This window comes from Lates calcarifer, linkage group LG21, assembly GCF_001640805.2.
Source record: "Lates calcarifer isolate ASB-BC8 linkage group LG21, TLL_Latcal_v3, whole genome shotgun sequence".
In the NCBI taxonomy this organism is placed as follows: Eukaryota; Metazoa; Chordata; class Actinopteri; family Centropomidae; genus Lates; species Lates calcarifer.
Genome location: NC_066853.1, coordinates 19,440,621 through 19,463,364, shown reverse-complemented (window position 1 = coordinate 19,463,364; position 22,744 = coordinate 19,440,621). Strand labels below are relative to the sequence as shown.

Genomic DNA, 22,744 nt, shown 5'->3' with positions numbered 1-22,744 from the left:
ATGATATGAATTATTGATTGCTCTACTAAGACTCACTTAACATCTGTCAGCTGCTATTTATATTCATACATTTACTTACCTGTAAACAATTTAAATAGTTGGATTATTTTGGGGCTGCTTCCTACTTAATTTCAGTTAAAGCTGTTAGAGGAATACTTCACAGAAAATCCTGCCTTTGACTATCAAATAGACACTGCTTAAAAGCTTGAAATGTGGCCTTGAAAAGTTTGCAGCTTGCTGCTTTGCAGACAGTGGCAGCTGTGGTTTGAGAAATTTCTATGAATGTTTTGATAACACATTTATTTTTATCCCCCTTGACTCTAACTGATACTACTCTGAAGCTACACGTCCATCCTCTGGAGCAGAGGGTTAGGTGGAATTTGTGGAGTTTTCTTAAAAAAAAAAAAAAAAACAACTTAGTGGGCTTACCAGTCATGTAGCACTTTATCTCCTCATTGTTGCTGAGAGGATTGTTATTCTTGAACATGTACAAGTTGAACGGCACAATGTGGTTGCTGTTGAGACGTTTCCAGATCTCATGGTCAGGTGTTGTCCAGCGGCCAGCAAGGACATCATAGTCCCGCCTACCCATGTGGACCAGCCTGCTGAGAGGCTCATACAGGCCTCCCTGGTAGCCAATTATGAGCTGGAAGCTGGGGTTAGTGTCAAGGTAAACCTCTCCAAATGCTGTATGAAGGATCTGCTTGATCATGAGGCCTGAGCCACTGAACACAGCCAGAGGGGTCCCTATGTTATCACAGGCCACATAAAACTCATCCCCGCTGCTTAGCTCCATGGCGAACAGGTGTCCCTGTAGGTCATAGTACAGTGAGGTGATCTCTGAGCTGGAGTGATTGTACATATGGGTGACCCGAGTGGGGCTGGACAAGTCAGCATAGAAGAACTGCAGGTGGTGCCCCATGCTGCTTCTGCTTGACACCCTCCTGCCCAAGCCATCATAACGGTATTTGATGCTCCACCCGCTCACTTTATTGTACACTTTGACCAGCAGGCCGGCTGAGTTGTACTCAAAGTATTCGTTCCCTCGCTGCTTGAGGAAACCGTCCTCATCCATCCTGTACTGAACATCTCCCAAGCGAGTGATGCGGTCTCTGATATCATAGCGTAGTGGTGTGAGGCGTGCACTGTTTCCAGGGCTGAGGAGGTGCAAGTTGCCATTTAGATCGTAACTGTACCTCCACAGAGGCTTGTCGTTGATGGAGACTACTTGGAGTTGACCATCTGCATCATACTCGTATGTGTAGCGGGTAGTGTTGGCATAAGGCCCAACTTTTAGCTCCTTGGCCACCACTCGGCCCATGTTGTCATACTGCACCATCATCCAGTACATGAGAGAGCGAAAGATCTCATATTGTACCTCCTTCACGCGGCCGTAAGCATCAAAGTGCTTAGTGTGTGTCATCACTGCTGTGGTGATAATTTGATTTATGTCGTAATAGATTACTCCAAATTTGCCAAACTGCTCTGTTTTACCAGACACATCATCATAGCGATACAAGTCGATTGGTAGTGGTGTTTCATTGATGACCGCCTGCATGCTGGTGACACGGAAACTGTTGTCATAGACGTAGTCAAATCTGGCGTTGACCATGCCCTCTTCACTGAATCTGAAGATCTGCCTGTCAATCAGTGGGCCAATCTGACGGTAGCGGATGGTGCAGGTAAAGCCCTCACTCTGCAGGTTGACTGTTTTCAGCATGCCTGCCACCTCATCATAAGAGAAACCGATGCGTGTGGTATCGTAGAGAATTTCCAGCAGCTTGGCAAGCTTCCCATATTTGTAGATGACCCTGCGGCCTGTGCCCAGGTAGGTGGTCTGCAGCAACTGACCATCCTCACTGTAGTCCTGGAGCACTGACGCATTACCTTCAGGGGGCCGGTAAGTGTTTCTGTAGTAGCCAATGGAGCGGGAGGTCTCTAAGGTCTGCCGTGCCACGTTGGGCATAGTCACAGAAGAGAGTCGGTCGTTTTTGTCAAATTCAAAGATATACTGCCTCTGGCTGTAGAGCAGTAGTACCATGGACTGTTAAAAGAAGAAGAAAAAAATACTCAAAAAAATTAAAACTAAAAAAGGATATGATTTCATGAATAACATTATCATTGGTGCCAGTAATTACAACAACATAAACATTTAAAAATATGAATATTCTACATAACATGACTTACATAAAACCAAAGAAATCAATGCACATGTAATCAAAACAATTTTGAATCTTCCTTTTATGTTGCCTAAATAATGTATACTGTCACTAAGTGTAGGTTGTGAATGTACACAACACTAGGCTGCTATACCACTAAAGGATGAGCAAAATGTCAAAAGTAATAACATATTATGCATGCAAGTATGAGTCTGACCAAATCTAATTTCTATCTTGAAAGTAGAGTTGTTGATATTCCTCTGACATTAACATTTTTTAAGAGATGACTTCAAAACCATGCTGTTTGTCGTCTCTTATTTGTGGGATCTTTTGATCCAAAACAGTATGAGAGACATGAATTTTTCTCAACCCGGCAAATCTAGAATTTCCAGTTGCTCCCTTCTTGGACCAATAGATGATGTCTTTAAATGAGTTCTAAGGCTATCACAAAAGGCTGCCAGCATCTCAGCACTTAGAGGTTGCTGAAAAAACAACTATAGACTATTAACAAGGTGACTGGCTTTCATTTTCATTTTACGTCTAAAGTGGAGAATCACAGCTCTTCACCTTTTCCCCAACAATCTTGCCTTCAATTAGTGAGTCGAAAGTGACATTTCACTCTGTTCTTCTCGTCAGAGCTATTTCGGGTTGAACTTTGCTGTCAGGCTATGGTAACAAAGTATAATGTCTGTGGTGCACCAGACAGGTTTTAATTATATTTCTGCTGATATCTGTGCTAGAGCCTGATAATGCAGCACAAACACTGCTGGAGTATTACAAGTTAACTTTTTAACTCCAGTCTAAAATCTCCTGTCAAAGGTTCTTACACAAACACGCCTTCACAATTTATCTGTACAATGTGTCCCCACCGTCTAATATTAAATTCTTATCTTTAAACCATTTAATCATCATAACAGTGGCAACATTTCGTACCTTCTCGAGGTATGTGTAGCTCCAAGATTTACCATCAGCAAATATCTGGGAGGTGATTCTTCCGTTCTGGTCATATTCCATGCGAACAGACATGGTACCTCTTTGGATACCTGCCACATGCCCTCCAGAGGAGTAGGTGACATTGACTCCATTTAAACGACTGCTTGGCGCCCACAAAGTGGGCCGTCCAGCATGGTCATAGTGGATCCGTAATGTAAACTTCCTGTGGTCATCGTAGACCTTTTCTGTTCTGGTGATCCGATCAAAGTCCAGTGACAGCAGGTTCCTGTTGTGAACCTAAAGGAGAGGAAGAGGAGAGTTAGAAAGGTTTAATTTAACCACAGCAGCTCCACCAAGAGGGAATAAACATGTTTGGAAGCTTGAAATGAGGAATCGGTGCACTGCTCTTCTGAGGTGGGACCTTATGAGGAGAGCTTTAATCACAAAGTGATTATTTTATATTCCTCTTTTCACAGCTTTTAATTACAATAGAGGAGCTGTATCTCAGGACTGCAGGAGCCATTGAAGTGATGAAATTATAAGAATTACCATATTTCTTTGTTTGTGTAAAAATTCAGCAGAGTCTTCGAGGGAGTATGCCTATTCATGCACAAAACATTAGAGCCACATTGATCATTAAATTCATTTTCACTGCTTACTGAAAAGAATTACCAGGCGCAGATGACTCTCATTTTATTTAGCCATTTCTGTAAATTGGAAAAGAGGAGGAAAAAATCGATTCTTCTCCTGTGTGACTCAGAACATTGTTTAAATGACACTTCACATTGTTTGCCTCTGTTGAATGCATGAGGTTGTATACAGTGACCCTTGGCTTCACTGTGGTCAGAGAAGAAAGACACAGCTCTGAACAGTGTAATCCTTCTGGCTATGACCAGGTCAGCACAGAGACGAACCCACCACCAGGCTTTCTTTAGAAGGCAGCTTCTGTGCTGTAGTCAGAAAGATCAACCAACAGCCCTACCATTATGTTTCTCAGTCAGTAGCCTCTGTAAGCAGAAGCCAGAGAGGAAAATAAATCAAATCAAGAGGGGAAAATGACCTCTCCATACAAAGCATTACTTTAAACAGCATTTGATAGATTTTGGAAAAAGTGTCTTAAAACTACCCCTCTGCCACTGTATTATGATCATATTTTTTTCCCATTAATCTGCATAGTTTCCCCTCAGGTGTGTTACCATTTGGCTCGGTAAAATACTTGGCAAAGCTTTAAAACATCTTAAAGCAGCTCAGAAAGCTGCTTCTGGCTCCACTCCAGACGCATGCCAAAGCGCAGGTCACAGGGGGCTTGCTGAGAAGCCACACTTTTTCAGTTTCACATTGGGGAAAGCATGCTTAGGTCTCTCATCTGTGAAGGGACAATTACACCAGAGGCAATTAAGGTCACTGATACCTAATTGAGAGGATTACTTTACACTAAAAGCAACGGTTTCATGAGGAGAACGATTCCATGATGGTTTGGAGCAGCACAAGCAATCTGAGCCCCAAGACTTAAGTATCGGGGGTGGGGGGCTCCTTCAATGGATTTAAGGAAGAAGAATGTGGGGCAGACATTGGTTCTCTTTTAATGTCAGTTGTTGTCACAACAAGTGTCAGACTTCACTAACAAAAGTGAAATTTCTACACTTTTTAGACATTTCTTAAACTACTTAGATTCTTAAAGACATCTGACTGGATATCAAAGACTAAGACCCCTCTCTCTTGCTCTGGCATTTCCTGAAGTACTGTGTCAGACTCTGTCATAGGCAGCACAGGCCTGTCGCCTGTCCAAAAAGATTGTGTTGTGATTGCTTCCAACAGAAAATAAGGTGTAAGAGAGAGAGAGAAAATTCCTCTTGCCAGGATCTGGTTCACCAAAGACTCAACAGGGTGGAAAAAAAAACTCTTACAGCAGAGTTCCCAAGATCCCATGAGAATGGAAACCCACTCAAGAGGAATTATTTTAAATTGGACATAGCTTCTTAAAGGAACTTCTCAAAGAAAGTGGATGTGTAGGGAACAAAAGGGAGACCATTTCAGTACATTAGACCAACAATGTTTGATTTTAAACTGTCCTCCACATAAAATTTTACAGCAATATCTAATTTTTTAATCAATACCAGTGACTTTTGTGTCAGGTGACAATCTCAATCTGTCATTTTACAAGTGAAAATGATTTCAATAATTATCATGATTAATTCAGCAATTACTCTGTTTTCTTCAATAATGTCAGTTATATTTATTTACAAATTGCAATCAAAGAAAAAAAAATCTAATGTTTTATTTGTTCCTGAATCTTATTTCTTTTGAGCAAATAGCCCTACATTATATGGATGATACTAAAATGCTAATACAGAGATGCTAGTTTTCCCTCTGTTTTGTGGCTGAAGATTCTTGCTTCTGTACATTTATAAACTACTCTAAGAGGAGGGCTTGTTTCCATGGAAAGAATGAGTTATTGAGCCTTGGCAACATAAAAAATAAACATTGTGGGCGGCAGGGAGGGGCGAGTCAGAGTAGCACATGTCAATGTGGAAGGGGCAAACTGAGGACCGTCAGTAAGCCATTTACCCTTAGGACATGAAAAGCAGAACACAACAAGTACATGTAGTTCCACAATGTAACAAAGTTATCAGGTTTACAGTCAGATAAACAAACTGAGGCACAGGCAGCAGAAACCCAAATACTTTTGCTTTTCTCCTGTCATCTTTGCTCATTCCTTGCAGAACAAGGATCTGTGAAGTCAGAATCACACAGTTGCCTCTCCTGCTCCTTCTTATCATGCAGCCCTCTGTTCTGTATTTGAGACCCCATCCCCCCACCCCTCGTGCAATGCTGTACACTCACCCAGCCACCCACGTAATATCACTTGACATGCCACTCAAGGTCGCTCAATGATTCCAGCTCTGTTCATCCCCTCTGTTCTTGCCATTAGGCTGCTCCCATTTCCTATCTCACCCCTGGGGCCATTGTCTGTAACATACATTAGAAGCTTTCACTTCCAAAGGGACGACAGGGCCATTAAATGAACAGCCAATGACAGACAAAGTGGCACCTCCCCATTAGCTGTGTCACCTCCCAGATAATGTGGAAGACAACTTAACCAAAGTTGTTGTTTGCCTTACAAAAAGAAGAAAAACAATACAAGCCAATCTATCAGGATACATTTTTTACTGGCACTCCCTGTGTTAACAATAATTTCCGGTGGGTCATTCTAGAGGTTTTATGTTTATCCCATTATGAAAAGGGACCTGTTGATATATTGTATGTAGTTGTATTACCTTTTACCCAGTCACACATATTTCTCCAAATTTTGATTTTAACAGCAAGTATTTTACAGACCTTTTTATTGAAGTAGAAGGGGTATGCACAAGACTGAGTCAAATGTATTTAGGTGAAAAGATCTCATATGATCCAGGAAGTCAAGTTTGAGTAACACATCTGTGAGTCTGAAGGCCTATTAAATCCCAAAAACACTGTAATAGCAATTGAGAGCTATGAGGCAAGATTTTTCACCTTTGCAAAGTTATTACAGTGCCAATAATTTTCTGGTCTGCATCAAAGACTGCAAGATAAACACGAGCATTACACCAGTCAAGTTACTGGATATATTACAAGGAATGTGTGCATTGCTGGTTGACGTTTGCACTGCGGCAAAGGTTGAGTCAGGATCAGTTGTCTTCCATTTTGAATCACTCTATTGCCACGGCATAATGCAGGGTCATTCATTAAAAAAAAAACAAAAACAAAAACAAAAACATATAAAACTACTTCTTTAAAAAAAATCCTTTTTATTCATATCAAAATGAAGTAAGAGGCTAGGGTTTTTTGACACAGTGCTAATGTCGGTCTGAATGTAGCCATTCAACAATGTCTGCCAGTGAACAGCTATCTGTTAGCCTACACCTCAGGCTGAAGGATGCAGAAGTCTTGCAGTCAAGGCTAAATTGCACAGTCATGTTCAGGAGTTGGCTGGAATTCAATGCCATTTTGAGTGAGGTAGAAATTTCCCTCACTCCCATCCATTCTTCAACAGTAACCTTGTGATCCTTTTTGAGTGTGTACATGCACAAGTCACTTCTAGCAAGGTGGCATGCTTACCCTTAATCTGCGTCCATAAACAGTGACCTGGCCACGAGCCTGCTCCTTCCTCTGCCTCCACTCCACCAGGTTAAGGCCATTGTCGATGGCCAGGGTCACATTCCTCTTGCTGACTGTGGGGTTGACTGTGCCGGCCAGCAGGTGGGGCTCAGTATGCAAGGACACCTCCATACCATTGGCCAACACTAGCCGCAGCGAGCCATCCAGACCAATGAAATAGCTGTTGCGAACTTGATCTGAGGATGCAGAGGGAGCAAAGGGGAAGATGATTATGATTTGGATTAGAAGGAGAGAAACAATCAGAGCTTCTTGTAGCTGATGTAAGAGGACTAAATCTAATATTCATCTCGGTGAGACACAAACATAATGACCTAAAATGGCTGCTCAGCAAAAAGAAAACCTTTAACAGCAGTATTTAACCGAACTCCTGCGATAATGTTGGGTCTGTGACAACAAAGATCAATAGTCAGAGGTTTCACAGCGCCAGTAAAGTAAAGTTTTACAGCTGTTGCAGCAGCCTGGAGGATATGGAGGAACGAAAACTATCAAAGATTCTAGCTTGCCTGTGGCTACAGAGAAGGCAGGGTGAAACACAAATGCACACACGCACATACGTGCGCATGCACACACACACACACAGACACACTCACACTCACAAGGGATAAATCTGAGCCTGTCTGTTACTGTCCCTAGGTGACGACAGCCTGTGTTCCAGCTCCAGACCAGTGACTAATGATTCCACTGAGCATCTCATGTACATTCATCAGAGAATGCCTCCTTCTTGCCTCCTGTCAGTAGACTGACAGGGACCAGGATGAATATTATTCTCATTAAGAACAATGGAAAATTAATGGCTTGTCAAACACTACATTAATTAGTTGACTTCATTTAACAGAGAGAAAAAAAAAAAAATCAAAACATACACTTTAATTTCCTCATGTTGACATGTCAGGTTAAAGTGGCTGTGACGACTACTTTATTTTTGCACCTAGAACAACAATAAACAACACGTGATGAGATGGAGTTTTGTATCTTTTTCTTTTGCATAGAGCACCACGGGATATGTTGTGTTGCTGAGACAAGAGAAATTGGCAGAGGAGGCAGGGCTGACCTTGCACTGGCCCTTACCTCTCTCCATCATACAGACACTTCAGGGGTTGACCAAAGGCCTCTGGGGCAGACCCTAAGGAGGCCTCAGAGACCAGATGACGCTAGAAATACTGCTGAACTGGAAGGTTCACGCTAATGCATGCATATAGTTCAGCAGGGGAGGTATGTGCCCTACACTGACATTTAACTGGCCTGTAGTCTCTTTAAACAAAACAAAAGATGGAACAGTACACCTGACCACCAGGCTAAGAACATTTTCAGGTATCAGATACAAATAAGGATGTTTTTGTTGTGGATTAAAAATACAATGAACATAGTTAGCTAATGTAGTCAAACAGTACAGTTAGTTATAATTTCCTATTACTCAGTCATTAAGTTTGTTTTGCTTTGTTGAGTAAGCTAGTACTACTCTACATAGTGCAATATGTACAAAGAGACTAAATGAAATATGTATGCATTATTTCACAGTTGCATCTCTATAGTTATGATTTTATTTTTATTTCAACTCACAACTACACTACTCTCACAAATACACTCACAAGTATATGTTTGGTACTTTTAGATTGTTTAGAATGTTTTATTATCTTTTGAGGAGTACAACTAAGGTCAGCTACTGCTTTGAAGACAATAACACTAAAGCTTCCTCAAATCTGTCTGCAATCTTTTGAATTTTATAGTTATGACAACGACACAACTGACAACCTTTACATGTGCTGAAGCTCAGCCAGATGAGGACAAACATACAACCAGATGACCAGAGAGGAATCTTGAAGGTGGGGCATTCATGTGTTATGTGATCATCCAGTTGCAAGCTTACAAAGCAGACAATGGTGAATTAATTAACAGCAGAGTTCCTGGCGCCATCCTTCTCACAAGCAGATGTCTACGACAAGGTCACAGTATGGAGGTGACCAGTCCTTTGAGCAACAGTGAGAAACCAGAGATTGTCATCTTCTGTTTCAGACACAGTTTTGCAGTGAGTTGGTAAGGCCAGAGGGTGGAGGACAAGTTCAAATCTTAACAAAACGTTGGCAGGTGAAAGGGTGTGGGTGGGGACAGTCTTCTAAAAATTAAAATAGGTGAAGAAAATTCTAAGCCATCAACAAATAATCAATGAAACAGTTGGTCAGGCACAAAACAGGATATGCGACTGCCTAAATGTGTAAGAAAAAACAGGTGGACTGAGCCACAATATCAGTCTGCCCTCTGCCTGCATCTCTCTCACTAAATTTCCTAAGCCGGGGGGATCTTGAATGGGCCACCAGCACTGTGTTTTATGACTTGTTTTTATGACAGAAAATCAATTCCATTTCCATTCTGGTAAATGGGAGTTGCACAATGCATTTTTATTAAAAACAGAGGAGCAACAAATATTACTGTGAGTAAACTCTATAACTGATGAGTAGTGAGGCATTATATCTTCATTTACAGGTCAGCCCACTCAAATCACACACACACACAAAAGAAGTTATTTCTAACTTAACCTTGAGATATAGCCATGCAGGTAGCCTTGGTTTTATTTACCCAGGTTTTGAGATATCTGTGTCTAATGTCTGCCTCTACCTCAGTACAGTAAGATTTTTGTTTGCACTGAAAAATTTAATTTGGAAAAGTCAACAACCATGTAACTGTCAAGAAGCAATGTCCTGGTTATTCTGGCAGGAATAATCCAGACTTCACTATCACTATCAGTATTTATTGGAACTACCCTCTGAATAGTGTTGGTAAGCCCACTTGACAGTAGCCTACATTACTACTTAAGGGTAAACCCAACCAGACTTCGCAAGGAGACCTCCCAATGCCACATCATCCCTAGGCAGAAGATGGTCCAGCCCAAAGTGACAGTCAACAGAGGTCTCTGACTTGTCTAGTTCCTAAGTTGTCTTGTGACATCCAAAAAAGAGGTACTGGCCCCAACTTCGAGCATCATAGGAGCACACAAACCCCTTTGCGATGATTAGATGGGGATTCTAATCTTGTATAACTTTCACAATTGTTATTGTTACGTGTATACTCACAGGCAACTGAACTGTTGAACCAACAGTGAACAACCCTTGAGACTAAGCCATATCAAACTGCGGTTTCTTTCAGAATATGTGTCAATCGGTCTAAAATATTTGAGAATCCCCTCTGCAAACTACATATATAAACAAATAAAAATAAATACAGGTACCTTAAAAATCACCAGCTTCACGTATGAGTTACAGTAAAAGACACTCACCCTGCATGAGTGTGTAGAAAGTGCCAGAGGCTGACAGGTTGGTGGTGATGGTGATATCCTCTTTGTTGGAACCCTCTGTCTGGATGCGGACTGAGCTGTCAGCGTCGGTACGGTAGCTGCTCACTCGGCCCGTGGGGTAAGTGATGTTAGTCAGACGCCCGTAACTGTCATACCTACAAAGAAATACACTGATGTGAGCCAAAGAAGGCAAAAAGGGGCATGTCATCTGAAAGTGTGTCTAAACAGTAACTACAGCAGAATTATAAACAGTGCTGTGGCATGAAAAAAAAAAATTACTGGGCGTTGTCAAGATTTGTTCAATCATAAGCGAGCAATCATAATCATAAATGCAGGTCAGGTGTGCATAAATTCATTTAGGTACATAAATGTGACTAATGAGTTGCTCTGTCATCTCAGATTTACTGTGATTATGACTTGCTATCTAGAATAAACTGATCTAGTGGTAATTACAGTTGGAATCGTGAGTTTTTTGTAAAGTCTGATATTTCCCTCTTGGTGTCACAAATTGTGAAAATGTTTCAACAACTGACAGTAAACACGGCAACAAATCCATCAACGTTGGCTGTCTGAGGTAATAAAACTCAAAACTATCAGTTTTAATCACTGAAGCACAATCACTACAACTTCTAAGAAGTAAGCAATGAATAGAAAGTAGGTACACACACAAGGTAAAGAAGTTCGGACTTTTGTAAGCTCTTCCAACAGGACATGAATGTAACATTAATATCAGTGCTACTCAGCTTGTAAGTAACTTTCAAAGAATAGAAGCATGCAATAGAAAAAACACAACTACTGATGAACTGCCACAGCTAAGACGAGAAAGCACACACCTTTTCACATTTGGAAAACTGCTTATTAGCTTAAAAGATTAGTGATATCACCTAATCTCATTATACAGTCTATGAAATAGGAGCAGTGAGGTGCGACTCCTCCAAGAGATGCAACATCTCCCTAGCCTACAAATCAGTCAGTTCATCACATACAGGAACATGAGTGGCCAGATTGTTTCATTTCGCTCAGAGAGCACATCAGCATAGAACAATTTGAAATCTTTCAGATTGCCAGTGTTCCAGAATGGGAGTGAGTGAACGGTACATTACTTAGAATGAAGACTTTTATCTGCGCACTGAATACAGATTGGAAAGCCCTCTTCGATGTTGCTGCCTGCCATAATAAAGCCTCTAATAAATGAGATGGGGGGTGCTGGTTTACGGATATTTCCTCAGTGCTGCCATCTCAAATATCCAATATAGAAAGGAAGAGTGAGAGAGGAATCATCTCCCAGAGATAAATGTTATCTGATCTCAACTGTAGGGACTGGGATTCATAGATGCATTTCAACCCAAGTCTACCACTTCAGGAAATACTAAATAGCAGAGTAATTTATATCTAAAGCATTTGATTTCTTTTGATACTGCTCATATTTTATCAGCAAGCCACTCTCCTTGCGTTCATCATACAATCAAAGTTTTTGCAATGAAAGCACTACAAGTTACACCTTATCTGTGCCGCACCACTTTTAACTGTTCGATTCATTTGACAGAGACAGTGTTCCAGTTTGCCTTCACCTCTGCACAAAAAGGCTGAATCCACAAGACAGAAATCTCATTCTAGAGCGACGCTGCATGCCCCAGCTTGATCACTGACCCAAACTCTCTCTGTCTCAATTAGGGCCTTGAGCTAGAGCCATTCCTCGGGCTTCACCACTGAGCTCTAATGGCTCTGGCCTGCTTCAACTCAGCTGCCTATTAGCTTGCTTTCTCTGGACAAGAGGGGCATGCGGGGGCAGGATTCTCAGCAGAAGGAGAGGACTGCTTTGTGCCTGGATGGCCACAAGTCTATTCGGATCGCATCACCTCTGTGTCACATGCTAGCTCTATGACCTTTCACGCTGGGGCCCAACAATAGGCCAGACACTTCATATCAGCGTCCCCTCCAGCATACCTAACCTCTGTTTTGTGCTGAGTTATTCTCATATTTTCACTTCCTCTTGCTGCCTGTGAATTTCAGAACAATGTGACTGATGGCTGTGGAGAAAACTACAGCCATGTGACTGATTCAACTACATTAAAAGTTGTTTAACATGACTTGGGTGTTATTATTTTGATGCATTTAATCAGCTGAAGAACATTTTCTTGAAAATAGTCACTAAAGCACGTGTTATTAAATAGAAGCATTACTGCTTTGTTAAATGGGGGCTAAGAGAACAATTAGGCATCCTTCAGATGATTTAATAAATTTACAGTAACCCTTAAGTATAGCAGATGTCTTTTGTTCTCCAGTCAATCCTACTGCATTGTGCATTCATCTAAATTAATTCTGATCTAATGGCTACACTACACATTAATTAATATGGATAAAATGTTTAGCAGTGCACTTTGTTGAGCAGAGATAAATGGAGGTTCCTTTTCACTTCTAATGGTAGCAAATTATGGTTTTGACCCTCAGGTGGTGGAGTGACCTTCAAAGCTAATTATTCAAGAAAAAACAACCACTGTATCGGGTCTAAATAAAACATGGATGATCTGACTTGCTTGTAGGAAAGTATGAGGATATTTTTTAAAGAAAGAGAAAAGCAAACTAAATAATTGAAATAACGATAAAAGTTAAATTTTCTTTTATTTATTTTATTTATATTTTATTTATAACATATTTCTAAATCCCTAGTTATCTTCTGAAAAATGAGAGGGAGTATTATGCACTCTCTGCCAAAATGCATATTTTAAAAAGAAAATGAACAGGTATGGCCCACATCCAGTTTGCTTTGCTTTTTTGTAGTGTTGATGGATACAATGCATCTTATCATATTTTACGACTTAAATACTATGTTGACATTTTGTCCTTCTACCCAAAGCGCTCAAAGTGCATTCACACACACAGTCACCCAGCGATGGCAGTGAGTTACCACACATGGTCTACCGGGAGCAATTTGGGGTTCAGTGTCTTGCCCAAGGACACTTTGACATGTGGACAGGAGGAACTGTAGATCGAACCACCAACCCTGTGATTAGTGGATGACCTGCTGTCTCTCCTAAGCCAAAGCCAAATAATGATCCAATTTTAGAATAATGTATGTGCACACCACATTGTCCCAATTTATTCCAGATTAACTGAATAAATTGTGTGTGTGTGTATGTGTATGTATATATGTGTGTGTGTGTGTATATATATATATATATACACACACACACACACACACACACACACACACACACACACACACACACACACACACACTAGGTAAGAGTATGCTCAAACCTGATAATAACAGCAGCCATTTTATAGAAAGTCAAAGAGAAATAATTCAGAATTCCAACCACCCACTGGATTTGTTTAAGCCGTAGGCAATTCACTCTACCTTGAGAAATGCCTATGCATGGCTGCATTAGTGCCATTTTTGCTGCATCGTTTTTTCAGTACAAGCGTCTCAGATGACAACCAAATCAAACACAGGTGATAAATGTCTACTCAGATTAAACAGTGCGTCTGATTATGTGTCAGGGTGTTATATTCCTCCAGTGAGGTGTAACAGATGTCTGACCAGCCTATCTGCTTAATCACACTTTTTGGAATGACATCCAGTTAGCACAGTATCCCTTGGTACAGTATATTAAGCTGAGGGACAGATTGCTTCATGGAAGTCGCAAGAACATGAAATCCTAAGCTCAAACGCTGCTGCATGTGGGAGTGTTTTCAATTGTTCCCTCACAATGTGTGGTTTGCCTCAATCAATTACTACCTCTGGCTAATCTATTATGCTTATATGGCTGGCTCTTGTCGTAGCCCTACTGGCAAAATGTGCATGCCAGCAGATATATATTGTTCTTGTACCTAACGACTCCAAACAAGCGATGGTCTGCGGGCTGTCACAGCAGGCAAGGGTGCAGATGAGTAACATATCATGCAGTAATCCTATTTGGTATGATAACAGCAAATAGGATTACACCCATACTTCCACAGGTCTTGTATTCTGAGTGACACAGACATCCAGGCATTAGAAGGTAGATCATGTGCCAAAATACTAAACTCAGATGTCAAAGAACTCTAAACATTCACTTGCTAAAGCATCTTAGCATTCAGTGCTACCACAAATACAGAGCTTCCAGCTCAGATATTTGAAGAATGACTTTGTATAAACTGTATTTTGGATTTAAGAGATTTAACAAATCTATTTAGTTGCTCTCTGGGGTAAAGCACTAATCTATAATCAGATCAACTAGGATCCAGACACCGATTATAAGGATTATAAAGGTGTTTTGCTAATGTTTCTTAAAATGACTTACTCAAAGAAGGTTGTCCATCCATTTTCATTCGTCTTAGTTGCTAAAAGTCCTGAGCTTCCATGGTAGGTCATTACAGCTAGTTCTTGACCCTGGGCAGCAACCGTTTTAAGTGCATTGTTGGTGCCAATGGTGAACCAGAATGTCTGTCCATCAGGGACCATCAGCCACAGAGGCATTCCAGTTGTGTCTCTTCGGATGATCACTGTGTTCTTGTTCTTATCAGTAATGCTGCTGAGATCCCCTGCTCCTGTGTAGGTCAGATTGTAGAGGTGGTCTCCTGTAGTCAGACTTTGTGTAAAAATGTGGCTGCCATTGGAGTCAAACAGATAGAGTTCATCATGAATGGGAGAGGAAACTTCATACATGCTAAGGGGATTCAGGTAGGGCTTGTTTTTGCGCACATAGCGGATACGAATGTTGCCCAGATCTGCAATATAAAGTTCTCCATCTGGACACACTGCCAGGGAAGACGGTGCATTCAGCTTAGCATCCTTGGCATAGCCTTCATCTCCAGAGTAACAATCACAGTTGGCATCATTCTTGCAGTCACAGCCACTTGGTGCCCCTGCAACCAGGGATATCTCTCCATTGGTGGACACCTGTCGTACTCTGTTTATTTTCTTTTCATCTGACTCAGCAATGTACAAAATGCCATTGTGGGACACAGATAAGGCATTAGCAGACTCCAGGGTGGCGTGGATGGCTACTTTGCTCATGAGGAAATGATCAATCCCAGGCACTTGGCAATGCATGGGCCTGCCTGCTACAATACGGACTTGATGGTTTTCTGAGATCTGGAGTACTACGTTGTTGTCCAAGACATACAGGGAGTTGTCCATTGGACTGACTGCCAGGTCTGTGGGCCACTCAAGACGCACCTAAGAGGAAAAAACACACCAAAAATATCAGCTGTGGGTCACAAAAAAACAGACCATGCTTTTATTGATCCGCAACATTTTTCACTTTATCAGAGGGAAACAGTCCCTCAAGGGAAGAATCATTGAAAACTGCTTACAAAAAAAAAGATATGCTGCTGTGAAAAAAGGTGGGCTATCTCATAGTGTATGCTTGAAGCAAAAACATTTTTTGAAACGATTTATTATCTGATAAGGAGGAAAATAACAGCTGGTGTGCTGTTAAAAGGGGAAACACAAAAACATGAAATTTAAGATCAAAGCTGATAACAAGGAAGGGCAGAATGAGGAGAGATCATTCAAATGATCAGATTAACTGGAAAAAAAAACAAACAAAAAAACACTACTACTACAATTGATCATGAGAACTCTGAACACATAAGGACTGGGCTCCTGCATCATTCACCTCCGAGTAACTGTTTTTCCTTGCTTTGAGTTATTAATTTTGTAATGACAAGAGATTGCATGAGTCCTTGAAAAGAAACTGGAGCACACTTACCAAATGAAAGTCTAGCCTGCCTCTGGCCTCCTAAATTATGACTTATTGTTCTGCTAACAATGTATCAGGCTTTTAACAAATTGGAATGATTGGATTCATCCAATTTACCGGTCTCCCTCTCACTTATGATCCCAGGGGGATCTCTTAGGAACATAATATGAAGTGCCATATTTCAACAGAAGCCTTGGAGCACCAACAAAGGAGACTGATTTAAACCTGGACCAAAATACAAAGGCAGGTTCAGATTTAAGGTAACCTATTAGATGAGAGAAGCCTTAGCATTGTTTTGAATACTTTGTCCTACAAGTGGGAAATGGGAAGGTGAATGAACTTATGTAGCAAGATACTATGGTTGACTAATTTGTCAAAATGACCTGGAAACACAAATTGCACAAACTTTTATCACTAGATTTGACAAAAGAGAAATCTCCTGAGCATTAGGTCATGTGTCTGTTAACATGAAATAAACTGTTACCTTGACCACCATATCATAGTCCTTAATTATGTGTTTTGTACACCTTAGGTAAGCTAAGTGGGCAGATAGGTTAAAAAAAAAAGAAAAAAAAGACATGTTTAGTGCATAGTGTGAGTGTGTATTGCAGGAAAAAGTGGACAATAGAGACACCATTTGGCCATGAAGTGGGCATCTGCCTACGTACTGTCTGTGATTAAGCAATAAATTCACCAAAGAACTGTTTAATAAAATGCTGGTTTCTAACTTGTGAAATCAAAAACTTTAAAATGCCTATGGGAAATGGCTTCTATTGATAAATGTGGAAAGAATTCAAGGTTGACACATTACATTTAACTTCATTTGACATGCTACTCTGCATCACAAGGCACAAAACATGGCGGTCCTGAAATACAAAATATCACAATAAATAAAGCTGAGGAGCAGGATGCTAACAGCTAACACCCAGCCATGTTATGCCTTTTATTTACTTGCTGTATGTACATATTCCTAATTTTCTAGAGATTAATTCTCACACAATCATCCATCTGAACTGACAGGGGATTCTATGGAGATGATTATTTGAATGTTTCTACACTCTAGGCAATGGTCATGTTCTTGAATCCCTGCCACTCTTTACAAGCGGAGCATTTGACCACCTCTGATTGAAAAACAGATCTGAGCATCACACACAGCTCACATCCCATAAACCTCTCATCATCCCATCATCCCCCACAAAACGGAGGAGGTTTATATAATACTACATATCTTTGGCCCCATACAACAAACAGGAGACTGGCAGTGGATACATGTCGTCTATTGGTGAGCAGAAAATGCATTTACTTGGGAAATGAAGGGGAGACTTTCAATTTCTTAAAACCTATTTCTTGTCAACACTGGTGGTTAAATATTTCATGAGCCAGAGTGTGGAGTGGCTCGGGGGAGCTGCCTGTAAGGAGGTTTTCACGCCACTCTGACTGATGAGGGGATATTTCCCGAGCTGCTGTCCCATATGCTGTAACCCGATCATACCCTCCCCTTTATACAGTGAGGAAGCTGTCAGTAGTGCCTGCCTGACACAGGCGCCACCAGCAAAGAACCCAAAATGCGCTCATCAGCTGAGAAAGTGAGCCATGGATTTGCGACAACACATAGCTATTTTTAAATGTATTTGAACTTGTATTAGAACTATAATGACATTTTCCATTACCAATCTCTTCACTCTTTGCTCGTGCCAGCATGATGCCTGTCTGAAGAAGAGTAATATGTCATTATTTGAAGTCCCTCTCAGATTTGAATTGAATGTCACAGTCAGAGCCTTGATAAAGCTTTCTGAAGCTGCTAACACCCTTGAAATATGTTCAAGTGATCTTGTTTTAAGACATGGTTTCCCTCTACTTGAGTTTGAACTCAGCAGGGGATGCTGAAAAGATTTTCAAGTCTTGAAACAGAAAATGGAACAGATTTTTCTAAAACAGCAAGGACCTAAGGCCTTGGTATAAACAAATTAAAAGATTCTTGAATGAGGTCAAATTCTTGTCCTTTTGAATGATAATAAAAAGTTAACAGAAAGAAAGGTTACAGATTACAAATTAAGAGTGAATTTTACTGCAGTAGGCTTCCTGCACAGATGGCATGGCAAGATAACAGTGACCTCATCCGAGGCCAGAGAGAAATTTGACATTATTTTTTGCCTTAAACAGGTGAGGTACAGCAAAAGTAATGACCACTGGGATGAGCCTTCTCCAGAGAAACTCTGGTCCTAAGCGAGGAGTTGGGGAGTGTTTGAAGTAGGAAGCTATGTGCCCTGGATGAATTTTTAATGGATGCTTTTTACCGTCTGAGTGTCTCTGCCAGTGCTTGTGCAATTTGTCATCGTTGTGGAGCTGCAGTCAGTCTCCCTGTGTCTTCTCTGCTGTGGAACTGGGATGGTGAGCATCTATAGGTGCTTGTGTTTGTATGTGAGGGGGGCAGCAAGCAGGGGTCATGAGGGGGATGTAGCTCCCCCGGGGCTGGAAATGGGCAGCTGGAGGCTTTGCTCCCTCCACTGAATACATCATTTCACACACACAGAAAGCCTCTCTCCACTGGCATCTGAAGGCCCCCCAGGACCTGTTTGATAGTTCTACTCAATAACATACACGATGGGGCAAGAAACAAACTAGTGCATGCACAGGGAGCACGGCTTAAACATCAATCAAATCTTATCATTAAAACCCAGGATTGCTCTTTTCATGGGAGTGACTGAATAAAACAGTCATAGATACTTCAGATTACGCACACACTACATGAGTGTAGTTTTTGGATTATAAACTACTGCTATGGCAAGTATGGCAAAAATAACCCCTAACCACTTGGGCTGAAAATTATAATGTGAGGAAAAAACAGCCATACAACCTCAGATAGAGTATGCAAAAAGTCTGTCTTGTCACCTCCAAAAGGAAGCCAATGAGCTAGAGAGTGACGTGACCTCAGTGCAGTGTCCTTGCCTGGGGGATGTGTTCTGTCTGGTGTAGTGGTCTAGTACATATGTGTGCATATGTGTGTGTGTGTGTGTGTACACACATGTGGTTGCGTGCATCAGTGAACATGTGTGCGTGAATTGAGAGCGAGTGAGGTTATAGGTCATCCCCGTCATCCCCCTACAGCTATAGGTCAACGGCCCTCTGCATGTGGGGACACAGACATAGAAGCGCCTGAGACTACAGTGCTACCCCTGGCTTCAGTTTGGCTCTGTACTCTGGTGCCATGTTTATCACAGATCCTGTGGGTTCCCTTCAGTCTGGATTGAGTCCAATCACCTGTTCATTTTCATTTTTTTATTTGTATATGTCAGTTAACCATAAGATGATTTAAATTCTGTAATTCACAAGGCTGGCACAGCTGTGTTTGGGGCTACTTCACTGAATTCATAATGTTGTGGACTAATGAAATCCATCTCAGTGAATCAACATAATCTGTTACTTAATGAATTTAGCATCCTCCTCTCTGGTCAGAGATGTGGATTTTGCAAAAATTAGGAATAATGTTTAAAATTCACCTCTAAGTGAACTGCACAGACTAGAACTTTATCTTGTCCTTCTTCTTATTTTTGCATTTTTTATATAAATCACATGGAGTCTCTATTGTATTTTGTATCATATGTATAGTATTGTAATTTTTAAGTATTCTACTGTCATTGTACCTTATATCTTATATCCACCTTGCTGCGAAAGCAATTTCCAAATCTGGAATAACCTTAATTATTTCAGTCATCTGCCTTTATCACCAGTACAGAAACTTTATTGACATGGGCTTCAGTGAGCACAGGAAAACAGTATTCAGTTTGAAAACCGGCAATGTAATCCCAGCAGAGAGCTAAATGCCTGTAAGCGCTAACTGTCTTCCTCGGTATCCTTCGCAAGTCCTGTGAATCTAAAAACTGGCATCAGGCAGCCAATAAACAAACTGGTATCAAAACTACACTGAGGGCTATTGGATCCAGGCTAAGAGTTTCCAGCTGCAGAAACAAAAGCTCTCATGGAGATATGAGCATCCTGGAGACCAGGGTCAGTCAAGGAGACTGGTGTAGGTTGAGAGACAGGAAAACACATGCCGGCTGCACAGGTCAGAGAGGTACCTGAGAGATGTCCATCACAGCATCACAGCTGAGAGGTCGGGCAGAGGTCAGGTCATTGAAGCCCAGAAGAGTAGAGATGATACCATTCTGATCAATCCTGCGAATCATGGTCCCATCCACAAAGAAGATTACACCGTACTTATCCACCGTAATGCCTGCAGATAAAAAGTCACCCAGTGGACAGAGGAGGAAAATAGCCATCAGTTATTTTGTTTGTCTGTGACTTAATGTGAGGACAGCACCACTAAATGACAATTTAGGGTTATTTGCTCTAATAAAAATTAAAGGCTAATTATGGCAATGAAACTAATGCTACTATTGATTTGTTCAATCAATAATGGAGAACAATAGAAACATCAAAATAGATGAATGGTACTGTAGCCATTGATTTAATTACAAATAAAATTCCATCAGTGTAGTCTCTCTCAGCTTCAAACAACAATGAAGTTAAGGATACTAACCGTAGCTATGCACAATTTCCATTTTTATTATACATTGTACATTTCAGAGGGATGTGAGTGTTATTTCAGTGCATACAATATGAATCACAATTACATCCCAATGGGGGACAAAAAGTGAGCATGTGATCTAATGATTAATGCACCATCTAAATATGGAAGCAACAAGAAAAAGAAGACCCCAGAAAAACACACGGGAAGGCATGCTTTAAAAAATAATTACGTTTTTAAATAACTAAAGATAGCGAGTTAGTGATGGAGGTAAGGGAAGAGAAGCAACAATGCAGCAATCTGGTCTACTTGCAAAGAAAGGAGGAAAAAAGACCCCAACTGACTTGACACACTACATGCTACATTGATCATAATAACATCCATTCATTACCTCTGGGGTTAGTCAGAGTGGCCTCAACAGCCTTTCCTCCATCCCCACAGCGAGTGTCATCGTATGGCAGGCATTGGTCACCAGTGCCTGCCACCAGCTCCAGATTCTTGGCCACATCTTTCACAACATTCAGGGATTTCACCTTGAATACCTTCCTGCTGCTGGTGTCCGACAGGTACACAGCACCGTTCACTGGACTGGTGGCCAGGTAGTACTTATGAGCAGGGCTGTTGCTGAGAGATGGGAAGAGAGAGGAAGACACCCAGGTCAATAAAGCTGGAAGGGCTACAGTGCTTTCAATAAGAAACATTGTGTAATACAATTAAAATGGATTCAAAAGCCATTTAGAGAGTGAATTGGGCACAATTACAGTTTAAACCAAGGACATGGAAAAAGAAAAAATAGAATGAGATTAAACATGGCAAAATAGAACAAGATTAAACATGACGTAATGGTGGAGCTTAGAACTCATCTACAATACAGTCAGCTTAGTTAAAAATCTCTGTTGTTAAAAGAGAGTGAATACTCCACTCATCAGAATATATGTGTATAGACATATAAACAGTAGACATATGTGAAAACACTGTATATGTATAAACACACATCTCCACTTTCTCTCAAATTATTGAAAAAACTAAACAAAAAACAACAACAAAAAAAAAACAATGTTGAAAGCGATGCAGATTTAGGAAGACAAAGAGAAATGAGGGTCTAGTGGGACTCAGTCATTGGGGTACATTGGATTCTTTGACAAAGATCCTAATTACTACCCCATCCCTGACCCTAGAAATCTCTGTGATATCATCTGAAAACAACAATATGAGACCACAGTGTCTATCCAGTAGCAGCAGCCTGGTTATTGCTAGAAGAAGTACAAACAAGTATGTTTTCCAGTTCCCCAGGGACTTTTTTAGAGAAACATAAATGCACTGCTGAAGCAGCAATCCAAACATATTATGCATCCATCAGGCAGAGATTCCAGCACAGAAAAATATCCCATTAAACTCCCAACCAAGTCAACAAAGTAATCCTTCACATCCACAGGAGGCTGCCCAACCTGACAGACAGACAAAGAACCAAATATAACCAATTCCTGCTGTGGTGAGATGCATGCAATCTAATAGCATACTCCAGTCAGGATAGGTGTCAGAAAACACAGGAAACAAAGACAACTGTAGACAAATCCACAGCAGTACAAATTAAGTGACAGGAAGGATTATTTCCATCAAAAATCTGCTCCTGCTTCTAATGAACACTTGAGCTTCTGCCGAAAAATCAAAGCATTGTAAGTAGAAACACCTAAGCGTAATGGCAATATGCACTACTGGATACTAGAGATTCTAGGCAGGACTGATCTTAATTTGAAAGAGGCAGATTTGACTGACAGATTTACAAGCTTGTCAATGCTCCATAATACAGTACATGGCACAATGGTACTTGGATTCAACATATTTTCTCTACAGGTGTCATTCACATGAAAAACAGCAGACTGATTCCTTTAAATTACTTACATTAGCTGATTAAGTGACTGTCAGAAATGTATCAATAACAATTACAATGATCTATGAAACTGATCATTTAAACATGTCAAGCTAA

The 22,744-nt window shown here is 40.9% G+C and overlaps 1 protein-coding gene across 4 annotated transcripts in view; it reads right to left on the bottom strand.

Annotated features, from left to right (window-relative positions):
• The window catches only part of tenm4 (teneurin transmembrane protein 4), a 194,556-nt gene that overhangs the window by 8,877 nt on the left and 162,935 nt on the right, over positions 1-22,744 (bottom strand). For all 4 annotated transcript variants that reach the window (XM_018665540.1, XM_018665541.1, XM_018665543.1 and 1 more), the window contains 7 exons: positions 21,149-21,381; positions 20,309-20,463; positions 14,826-15,703; positions 10,522-10,694; positions 7,191-7,426; positions 3,093-3,389; positions 430-2,044 (listed from right to left, as the gene is read on the bottom strand). In XM_018665540.1, coding sequence (XP_018521056.1) covers positions 430-2,044; positions 3,093-3,389; positions 7,191-7,426; positions 10,522-10,694; positions 14,826-15,703; positions 20,309-20,463; positions 21,149-21,381 — 3,587 coding nt within the window. The remainder of the gene's footprint in view (positions 1-429; positions 2,045-3,092; positions 3,390-7,190; positions 7,427-10,521; positions 10,695-14,825; positions 15,704-20,308; positions 20,464-21,148; positions 21,382-22,744) is intronic.